Source organism: Carlito syrichta, unplaced genomic scaffold (assembly GCF_000164805.1).
Source record: "Carlito syrichta isolate Samal-C Ts95f unplaced genomic scaffold, Tarsius_syrichta-2.0.1 Scaffold307224, whole genome shotgun sequence".
NCBI classification, from domain to species: Eukaryota; Metazoa; Chordata; class Mammalia; order Primates; family Tarsiidae; genus Carlito; species Carlito syrichta.
Genome location: NW_007251320.1, coordinates 235,019 through 245,680, shown reverse-complemented (window position 1 = coordinate 245,680; position 10,662 = coordinate 235,019). Strand labels below are relative to the sequence as shown.

Genomic DNA, 10,662 nt, shown 5'->3' with positions numbered 1-10,662 from the left:
CGTGGGGCGCGGGCCCGCGGCGGGAGCTGTCCGCGAGCCCTAGTGCTGAAGTCGGCGCAGACGTGCCCGGCGCCCGGCGCGTGCTACCCGGCTCCCAGTGCCCCGGCCGGCGAAGACCATGGCGTTCATGGTGAAGACCATGGTGGGCGGCCAACTGAAGAACCTCACCGGGAGCCTGGGGGGCGGCGAGGACAAGGGAGACGGGGACAAGTCGGCGGCCGAAGCGCAGGGCATGAGCCGAGAGGAGTACGAGGAGTATCAGAAGCAACTGGTGGAAGAGAAGTAAGTGGGATCCCTCCGGGCTCCAGCGACCCCCTCCCGCGCACACACGCGGGCTACTCGGCCCACTCCCGGGCCAGCTTCAGGCCCTCCTCCCCCTCCCCTCCTTCCCTAGACAAGGTAAGAGGCTGGGAGGTGTCCTCTAGGCTGCCCCCCTGATCCCCCATCTCAAACCCAGGACCCCACTTCAGTCTCATACACAGGCCAGGGGGGAGGGGCGACAGGAGTCTGGGACAGGGAGGGAGTGCACGTGCATTTCTGACCAAGCAAATAATCCCTTAATCCGATCTGGTCCCAGCCGCCTGTGTCTTCCAACTGGGGCTTCTCTGAGCCTGAGAAAAGTGATGCAGCTGCAGGGGGCTCCGAGTCACAGGAACAGATTCTAAGATGGGGTCACTCACAGACACTGAGGAGACTTGTGGGTGGCAGCGCCAGGGCAGTCCAACTGGATTCTGGGGCTGGGCTCCTGAGCTAGGCTACTTGGGTTCCAATCCTGGCTTTGCTTCTTATTAGATAGATAACTTTAGGCAAGTTACCTAACCTTTCTGTGCCTCCATTTCCTCTCCTGACAAGTGGGGACGGTAATCCTAATACGTGCTTAATAGAGTATGAAGATTAAAGACAGTGCATGTAAACCACTTAGTGCAGTGCCTGGCACGTGGTAGAGCCTCATAAATGATCGCCATTATTTCACTGAATCCTGATAACAGTTTTGTGAGTTGCAAAATCTTATCCCCATTTTACAGAACAGGAAGTGGACTGCCTTACCCAAGGACATACCTAAAAAGTAGCCAGGACTCAAACTCAAGTTTGTCCCAAATATTTTCCCCCACACAGCACAGCTTGTCAAGGAGGAGGAGACTGAGCTGAAGGCTGAGAGGGGCAAATATTAGTTAGAGTCTGCAGAGGGAACCAGCAGACGGTACTCCCACCCCACTAGCTCTGTCCAGCAGCAGGCGAGGAGGAGACAAGGGACGCTGGGAGGGGGAGAGGCAGCGAGGACTAACCGAGGCTGGCCAGATCGCGCATCCTCATTACACACAGGGACAATGCATTCACTACCAGGACTCAGAGACCCCATCCTCCCCTCCCTCGCGATCCCAGCCCCCTCCTCTCATCCCTGGAGGTGACTCTGCCCTCGATACACCCCGCAGGATGGAGCGGGATGCGCAGTTCACACAGAGAAAGGCCGAGCGGGCCACACTGCGGAGCCACTTCCGAGACAAATACCGGCTGCCCAAGGTAAGCTGGCAGGGCTGTGAGGTGGCCCAGGACTGGAGCTCCTGGCTCCATATTCCTTCGTCCTACTCTGGGCACTGCGGCCTTTGGCTGTTAAAACGCATCAGATGCTTGGTTACGTCCTTCCTTTTCCCACTCATTCATTCATTCATTTGATCATTCATTCACTCACTCCTAGTTAAAGGCACCCACCAAGGTCCAGGGCTTGGTACTGAGGGGACAGGTTTGTTTCTGAAGCCAATGCAGGCCTCTTCTCTCCTCCACCTCCAAACCCCCAATCCCTGGCCAGGCCCAGGCAGATGAAGCCACAGGGGAGACTGTAGATTTTACTGCAGAGATGACTATTTTGGGGGCTCCTGAACATACGGGAGGACGGGGTGGGAGAGAGAAGCTTGTACCCTCTCTGTGCTGGGTGCTTGACCTTCATGTCCTCACCTAACCCCCAATGGCGCTGCCAGGTAGCTGTCACCCACATCCTCAAGTGATGAAACTGAGGCTCTGAGAGATGAAGGGACTTGGCTAAGGTTTTACAGCCAGTGAGTGGTAGAGCTGGGTTCAGCCTCCAAGCCTGTGGGTATTGAGACTGTTTTTGTTCCAGGACCCCACTCTGCTTCCAGGGTGTGGAGTCTGCCTGCAGAGAGCAGAGTAACCCTTTGGCCGGCCAAGCAGCCAGGAAGTATGTCTTAGCAGATCCCTGTCCCAGGCTCCCCTGGGCACTGCCTCCAGAATCCCCTAGGCACTGCCCCAACTTTCCCTGGGCACTGCCCCCAGAACCCTCTGGACACTTCCCCCCAAAACTCCTGGATACTGCCCCAGCCTCCTGTGGGCACCGAAGCACCAGATGGGCATGTAAGTGTGCTGTGTCTGTTGCCAAGGGGGGAACTGAAGCATAAGCCCTCCCTCTGCCCCAAATATTACCCTAGTGTGCCGAGAACTGCGCTGAAGTCTGGGGGAAAACTGAAGTCCAGGGCTCTAGCTCTCCTGACTTTGATCTTCCACTTGAACTGAAAGATCAAGTATATGAACATCACATTCACTCATTCAACAAATAGTTACAGAGCCCCCAGCTGCCACTGAGTTCCCACAGGGTACCCAATCTTCTGGAAGTCTCTCACAGGGAAAACCAGTCCAGAAAGCCTGTCTTCATGAAAGCCCAGCTGGGAATGGAGTCATTCTGACTCCTGCCCTCAGGGAACTCTGAGTCCTGGAGAAGAGGCAATGCTTGACTGCAACTGAGCAGTACACAAGAGGGGAAGCCCCTAAGGCCCCCCAAGAAGGACAAGGAAGTGCAGTGACCATCAGGAGGTATCCTGCAAAGGAGACACAGATGCTGGCCTCAGTGACATGGGCTTGAATCTAGCTCCCCTACTTCCTACCTGCATGACATTGGGCGATCCATTTGTTTGATTTATTTACATATTTATTTTAGAGTAGGAGTCTCACTCTGTCACCTAGACTGGAGTGCAGTGCCATGATCATGGCCACCACACCTCAACTTTCTGGGCTCAGGTGATCCTTCCTTCTCAGTCTTCCAAGTAGCTGGAACCACAGGCACACACCACCATGCCCAGCTAATTTATTTATTTATTTATTTATTTTTGAGTTGGAGTCTCACTCTGTCACCCAGACTGGGGTGCAGTGACCACTCCCGGTCACCGCAGCCTCGACCTGCTGGGCTCCAGCGATCCTTCTGCCTCAGCCTTCCAAGTAGCCGGAACTACAGGCGCGTGCTACCACGCCTGGCTGATTTTTTGATTTATTGTAGAGATGAGATCTTGTCAAGTTGCCCAGGCGGGTGTCGAACCCACGGGCTCAGGCAATCCATTCACCTTGGCCTCCCGAAGTGCTGGGATTACAGGCTGAGCCACTGAGCCCGGCCAATTTTTTAATTTATTGTAGAGATGAGGTCCTGCCAAGTTGCCCAGGCTGGTCTCAAACTCCTGGACTCAGGCAATCCTCTCACCTCTGCCTACCAAATTGTTGGGATTACAGGCATGAGACACTGCAGCTGGCTCGTTTTTTATTTTTATTTGTTTTGAGTCAGAGTCTTACTCTGTCACCCAGGCTGGAGTGCAGTGGCTGCTCATGACCACTGCAGTCTTGACCTGCTGGGCTCAGGTGACCCTTCTGCCTCAGCCTTCCAAGTAGCTGGAACTACAGGTATGTGCCACCATGCCCTGCTAATTTTTTTTTTTTTTTTTGGAGTTGGAGTCTCACTCTGTCACCCAGACTGGAGTGCAGTGACACACTCCCGGCCACGGCAGCCTCAACCTGCTGGGCTCCGGTGATCCTTCCGCCTCACCCTTCCAAGTTGCTGGAACTACAGGTGCACGCTACCACGCCCGGCTAGTTTTTTTGATTTATTGTAGAGACGAGGTCTTTCCAAGTTGCCCAGGCAGGCCTCAAACCTGTGGGCTCAGGCAATCCATTCACCTCAGCCTCCTCCCAAAGCGCGGGATTACAGGCTGAGCCACTGAGCCTGGCTTAATTTCTAAATTTATTGTAGAGACAAGGTCTCGCTATGTTACCCAGGCTGGTCTTGAACTCCTGGACTTAAGCGATCCTCCCACCTCATCCTAAAGTGCTGGGATTACAGACATGAGCCACTTTGCCCACCCTAACATTTAAGTTACTTACCTTATATTAGTACGTAAGTACGTAACTTAAATTTAAAGTAAGTTACCTAATTATCTGAGCTTCAATTTTCTTATTTGTGACGTGGAGGCAACAATACCTACCTCCTGGGGTTAATGTGAGAATTAAAAGCACCAGTTCAATGTCAGCCATATAGTAGGTGTCTGATAAATGGGACCTGTTTCTATCACTGGTGACGGTATTCAGCAAAACGATGGTCAATGCATGACTCAGCTGACGTCACAGCGTGACTCCTAGGTATTTTCGTTTTGTCTTTACTCATCATGCTAGGCCTTTGGTGTCTCAGGGTGAAGTAAAGGGACAGAAAGGTACAAGATCTCCATGTCCAAGCATCAAACGCTTGACCCTGGGATGCGGAGGTGGTGGCTGGGCTCACTGGAATCGAGGGACCCAGTTCTGACTTCCTCCCTGCCTCCTCAACTCTGGGTCTTCACAGACCCCCTCTACCCCCTCGCCCCTCTTCCCTTCAGAACGAGACCGATGAGAGCCAGATCCAGCTGGCTGGTGGAGATGTGGAGCTGCCCCGGGAGCTGGCCAAGATGATCGAGGAGGACACAGAGGAGGAAGAGGACAAGGCCTCAGTCCTTGGGCAGCTGGCCAGCCTCCCTGGCTTGGACCTCGGCTCACTCAAGGACAAGGCCCAGGCCACACTGGGGGACCTCAAGCAGTCCGCAGAGAAGTGCCATGTCATGTGACCACTTCCCCTGGGGTCGCCCAGGCCAGAGGGGCTGGGCCACATGAGGGCTAAGAGTGTGTGTCAACGTCCAGGGACCCACACCCACTTGGAGCTTTGTTTCCCCTGTCCACTCCCCCAGTTCCAGAACCTTCTCATCCATGCTCTAAGCCTCCCTTCCTGTCTCTGTTTCCCCTGTCCACTCCCCCAGTCCAGAACCTTCTCATCCATGCTCTAAGCCTCCCTTCCTGTCTCTCCCTCTCCACTGGGAGCTAAGCCCCCATTCCTCAGCTATCCTCAGGACCCAGCCCCCTACTCAGCCCCAGAGGCCTTCCAAGATGGTAGGATCAGGCTCATCCCTCTCTGGTCATGGCCCAAGTTCCTGCACACAGAAGCACCCATAGACACACAGAGGATGTAACACCCTTGGATAGGTCAGAGACAAAGGTCACAGACACATTCTGGCAAACACACACACACACGGGCCAGCTCCCCTGGGTGCCCTTACAGACGCCAACACTCAGATACCCCCAGTGAGAGCTTCAGGCAAATACCCTCAGCAGAACAGAGGCCTGAGTTCACGTCTCCACCTTTACCTTTCTTGAAAGCCATGGCTCTTCCTGGGCCTCGTTTCATCATCTGTAAAATGGGTATGGCCTGGAAGATTTCTAAGCCTCTGACTTGGCCTCCTGGCCTCTCAGAGTCAAGCCCTCCTTGGGCAGGGCAGCAGCTGCAGCGGCTGCCACTGTGGGCTCCGGGAGCAGAGCGATGCTGTGAGAGGGGCAGAGTGCCAAGGATGAAGCTGGCACTGAACAGCAGCCCAGGCGGCTCCAGGCCTCCTCTGGGCCCAGGGCCCAGCCGATTTCTGTTCCTGTAGAACTGTCTCTGGATTCCATAGCTGGAATCTCCTCTCCTAGCTCAGTGAAAAATAAAAACCCCGAGTGATGTGCCTCTCTTCCCACTTCTTACTGATGTCCAGAAGTCTTGGGGTTCACGGCCCCTGAGCCTTCCAGGAGGGCTGCCTCAACCTCCCCACCCACAGCTCCATAGGAGGGAGGAGACACCCAGTGGCAGTGTCTTCTGTGGAACCCCCTCCAGCATCAGCCCCTGTAAGATGCTCAAACTCCATCCTCTCAGGGCCCTGGGCAAGGGTGGGGCCTGGGCCATGCGACATGGGTCTGGGCTTTGAGGGGATATGGCAGCCAGCTGGATGGGGGTGTGCGTGGGAGCATTGCCAAGACCTTGGAGGGACCAGAACTCGGCTGCAGCTATCTCTGGCACCTGGGCCTATACCCCCTCCTCGCCTTGGAGATGGAAGAGCAGGGCCACTGCATTCCAGCCTGGCACTGCTGTGTGACTTTAAGCAGGTCCTTTCCCTCTCTGAGCCTGTTTTTCCCCCTGTAAAATGAGAAGTCCCACCCTCTCAAAAAATAATAATACATGTTTCAAAGAGTGACCATTTATAAAGCCCTTGGCACATGATAGACCATATCAATAAATGGTAAGTCGGTCTTCCAGAAAATGAGCCCAAATCTCATCTTGCTCACCTGTGGCAGGGACAGAAGGATGGGGGTAAATGTGCTCAGGAAACCAGCCAGAAGCTCCCCAAGCAGGTCACCCCAGGCAGGAAAAGGATGATATGGGCTAGGCCCGGGTGCCTCCCTTGGGGTCTGGGGCCCCGACCTGAGGGGAAGCCAGCTAAGATTTGCAGGCAGAAACCAAATCTGAGAACTTGGTTTCAAGGGCAAAGGCTCTACTAGGTAGATCTCCTCCGTAAAAAATAACAACAAACATAAAACCTGAGCAGTGGGTAGTGTTGGGGTGGAAGAGGGGAGAGAGGGCAGGGGGCAGGGAGGGACACGGGCCCACGTGCTGGCCAAGCTGTCACACTTGGCCGTGCTCCCCTGAATGTCCCCAGGAAAGAGACCTGGGCCTCTAAGCTGCTCCTAGGCTGCCCCTGGGGCCCCCTCCTGACCTCCTCAGAGCTGGAGGAGACCCAACCAAAGCCCCAGGCTGGGCGGTGGGGGGGGTCATGGGCTGCCGCAGCGGCGTCAGCAACAAGGCCCACGTCAGCACTCCACCCTCTGGGGGCCTTCTGCCTAATGGGGTTGGACAGACCCTGCCCCCTCAGTGGTTTGCAGGGCCGAGAGGGAGAGGCAGGGGTGGCAGGCAGTAGCGGTTTGGAGGTAGCACTCACTGAACTCCCTCAAAGCGGGGCTGAGTGGGACCTGGAGTCAGGGATCAGGAGGGAGCTGAGCCCTCACACTTGGGAACCCCAAGAAACCCTGGCCTGTCTGCACTGGCATCAGAGTGGGACATAGAAGCCAGTTCTGGGGCTCAGGCAGAGATGGGCAGGGGTGCTTGGGGTGCCCGGCTCTGCTGATCTCGCCCGGCCTCCCCTCTGTCCGTCAGCCCTGTTTCTGGGACTCTCTGTCAGGCCTTGTCCCTCTCGTGTGTCCCCTCACCCCGTGACTCCTTCCTGGCTCTGTGTCTGTCCTGTGCCCGCCCTCAGCTGGGGGCTGACTAGCCTGGCCAGAGCCCCTCCTCTGCACCTGCCCCTACCCTCGGGCCCTGGGTACATGACTCGAGTCTTTTCTCAGCCTGTTTCTATTTCTCTTATTTAGACAGTCACATGCTCCATGTGACTGGTGTGATGTGAGAGCCACAAAGAAAGCCACTCACCACCAAAATGTCCCTTTTTCGGTGCCTAAAGCCCATCAGTGTACCATTTGAACCCTGATGCCCATCCCTCTCTGTCCTCCCCTCCCCATCCTGTTCTTTTCCATCTTCCCTTCTTCCTTCTGCCCTTGCAGGCAGTCTGAGAAAACAGGAGATGTCAAAAGGTGGCAAGAGAACTCCTCCAACTCCCCCACACTCTCTCAGGGGGAGAGGGAGGGAAAGATGGCTGCCTGCTCCCCAGCCCCACCCTCGGAGCCTCTGGCTCCACAGCACACAGGATTTCAGGGAGACCCTGCCCAAGGAGCCCACAGCCCCCCTTCTGCCTTCCACCCACCCAGACAGCTCTGCCCGGTTCCCAGCGGGAAGAGGAGTGCCCAGAGACCAAGTGACTTTCCCAAGGTCGGTTAGTCCCCAGGGAGGAACTGGGGAGGGTGGCCGGGGTTTGTAGCACAGAGGATCTCCCTTTCCCTCAACAGCCAGATGGTCCCTCCTCAGACACTGGAGGCCCCAGGCAGACACCGGGGACATCTGGGGCATGTTTGTTAGCTGAGCTGAGCTGCTGACAGAGCCTATTGACCCAGCTGACGCTCAGTCCTGGGAGGCCAGAGCTTCTGTCCTTCATGCCACAGACCCCAGGCTGGGCTGGGGGTGGGGAGTCACAGAGCCCCTGCCACGCCTCTAGCCCAGCACCCGCCTGCCAGGTCTGCAGGAGGCTTGGGGAGAGCAGGGGACCCAGTTGGCCTGGATCCAGGGCTGTAGCAGCATTGTTGAAGCAACCTCAGTCTTCTTCGTCAAGAGTATTGCTGTGTGTGTCTTGGACCTATACATGGCTTTCCATGTTTCTGTGTGTCTGGAGGATTGTGAGTGTATAGGTATGGGTACGAGTTACTCTGGAGAGAGTGGTCATTGATGTGTCCCTTCCCTCTTGGCCCAGCCTTGGTGCTGGGACAGCAGTGTTGGGCTGGGACAGCAAGCTGGTCTCTGGGGACAAGAATCCTTCTAGGTGACCTGCTGCAGGAACCAAGGTTCTATGTCCCTTCCCATACCCCCAGTAAGCCAAAGAAAAGGCTGGCGGGACACAGGGACACCTGGGCCCCCAATCTGCTCCAGAGGCCCATCTGCTTCTCCAGGGCTGACCCCATGGGAGACAGACAGTTCCAGGTTTGGGTGTCCACCCCCCCAGCTCAGCCCAGTGCTGGCTTTCCACTTGGGCTACTAAGCGGAGGTGGGGGGACAGGGCAGGTTGTGACCCCTGAACATACCTTGGGGGGTATCTACCCTGCTTAGGCACTTTCAAAGTGTTGAAGGTGAGAGGCAGAAACAACTCCCATTCTTAAGAGGAAAAACATGTTCCATGAAAAACAGATTTGCGTGTTTCCCACTGGCCTTTGCCATTAGAAGAGCCCTATCTGGAAAGCCCCACCTCTTCCCAGACACCAACTGAGCTGTCTTCTCCCTGGCAGGGGGCTTGGACACAGGACCAGCCCAGAGGCCATCCAAATGCTTTGTCCAGGGGGCTCATCCCAGGGACTCCTCCACCACCTTATCTCCCAGGCCTTCCTCATACCCAGTCCCATCTATGGACGCCCACTCCTCTCCACACCCACGGGTCAGAACGTGAGGCCCATGAGGCCTGTTCTTGGTCAGCCAATGCAGCCAGCACAGATAAGCAATAGGGCCATGGGCGACCCTCCCTCCCATGGGCCACTCTCTCTCCCATAGTCCTTCAGCGAGTCTCATCCCATCCAGCATCATCTCTCCCTCCCACCGTCTTCTCCACCCACCCAACTGGGTCCATTCATTCCCCTCCTCTTCCCTCATTTTATGTATTGAGGGTTCTTTGGCCCATTTCCAGAGATGCTATGCATGTTTCTCTCCCTAGTTCTGAAAATAACATTTTATTGAACTCTTACTATACACCAGGCATATGGAAAATATCTCATTACAAATTCCCAAGGAGTGCTTATCGTCATCCTCACTTTACGGAAAAAGAAACAGGCTACACCAGCTACTCGATGGCCCCAGGCTCGGAGGCCAAACAGCAGAGCCAGAACTGTAGTGGCTCTGCCTGCCCTCCAGACACTGCTCCACACTGCCTCCTAGTGGCCAGACCAAGAGCTTCCAGGAGATTAGTTCCTTCCCAGGGTCTGTTCGGAAAGCAGGCATGGAGTGAGCACCTTGGTGCTATCCACAGATCTAAGAATTGCTCCCTGCAGGCTGCCTGGCTGGGCCCCCTTCCTTGAGTCCCTAGGTATGCTCCCAATAAGTACTGGTCAGGCTGACACCCGGGGTATGTGTGTGGGGAATGCCCAGACACAGCCTGCTGGAAATGATCTCCGCTTGGGAGTCCTTGGGGCCTGGGTATGAGCATGACACCCCGAGATGCCATTTTTCCGGCTCCCTGCTCGCTCACTGGCCCAGGGTAAGAGGGGCTTAGAGGCATGGAGGGCCCTGCCTGGGGCAAAGGGGCGTGTGGCACAGAGCAGAGCGTGTTAGGGGACAGCACTCTGGCAGCTGAGCTAAGGAACAGTCTTTCCCAGCACCCAAGCCTGTGCTCCCCCCACATGGCTCCCCAGGAGCAAGAAAAGGCACAAGTACAGAAAATAATTTAATAGAGAAACAACAAGTGACACTCCCCACACCCAGCCCAGTGGGGAGGACAGAAGCCCTTGCCCAAGGAGCCATGTAGGGGCAAAGGGCCAGAAGTTGCCAGCACCCTCTGACTGTGTAGGAACCCTTGGTAGTTCCAGATGTACATTCTGCTCCAGGTGAAATTCTCCTTGTCCTTGAAGCACCCATGTTGGGGGCTGTGGAGGTACCAGGCCCGTGAGAGGGATGAGGGGACTCAGACCCAGAAAGCGTAAGGAGCTTGCCCAGGGTCACACGCTGGGGCAGTGTCAGGCCAAGAACTGGGTATCCTGGACCGCACCGGGTCCCCTGCAGCCTGACGGGTCAGGCAATCCCCAAGCTGCTCCCTGGTAGGCCTGAACTCCAGCACAAGGCCTCCTCTGCAGCTATTCCTCAGAGGCTGGAGGACACCTCCCCTGTGCTCCCTGGGCTGGAGCACGAACAAGGCACGGCATTCTTCAATGGCCCGTCCCTGCAGAGGACACTACTTTCTTTTTTTTTTTTTTGAG

The 10,662-nt window shown here is 55.9% G+C and overlaps 1 protein-coding gene across 2 annotated transcripts; it reads left to right on the top strand.

Annotated features, from left to right (window-relative positions):
- Positions 1-6,368, top strand: CPLX3 (complexin 3). Of its 2 annotated transcripts, XR_002482317.1 has the most exons (4): positions 1-282; positions 1,434-1,521; positions 4,644-5,016; positions 5,086-6,368. XR_002482317.1 is itself a non-coding variant. In XM_008064205.2 (3 exons), the coding sequence occupies exons 1-3, from the start codon at positions 119-121 to the stop codon at positions 4,866-4,868; spliced, it is 477 nt and encodes a 158-aa protein (XP_008062396.1). In that variant the 5' UTR covers positions 1-118; the 3' UTR covers positions 4,869-6,368. The 2 variants fall into 2 exon arrangements, 1 of the variants encoding a protein (XP_008062396.1); XM_008064205.2 differs by having other exon boundaries at positions 4,644-6,368.
- Positions 6,369-10,662: the final 4,294 nt, after the last annotated feature.

Excerpts from the sequence above, each read along its gene's own strand:
- CPLX3 (XM_008064205.2), top strand. The coding sequence starts at position 119 with ATGGCGTTCATGGTGAAGACCATGGTGGGCGGCCAACTGAAGAACCTC. Across the intron at positions 283-1,433 it reads AAGCAACTGGTGGAAGAGAA|GATGGAGCGGGATGCGCAGT; the intron begins GTAAGTGGGATC and ends TACACCCCGCAG. Across the intron at positions 1,522-4,643 it reads ACAAATACCGGCTGCCCAAG|AACGAGACCGATGAGAGCCA; the intron begins GTAAGCTGGCAG and ends TCTTCCCTTCAG.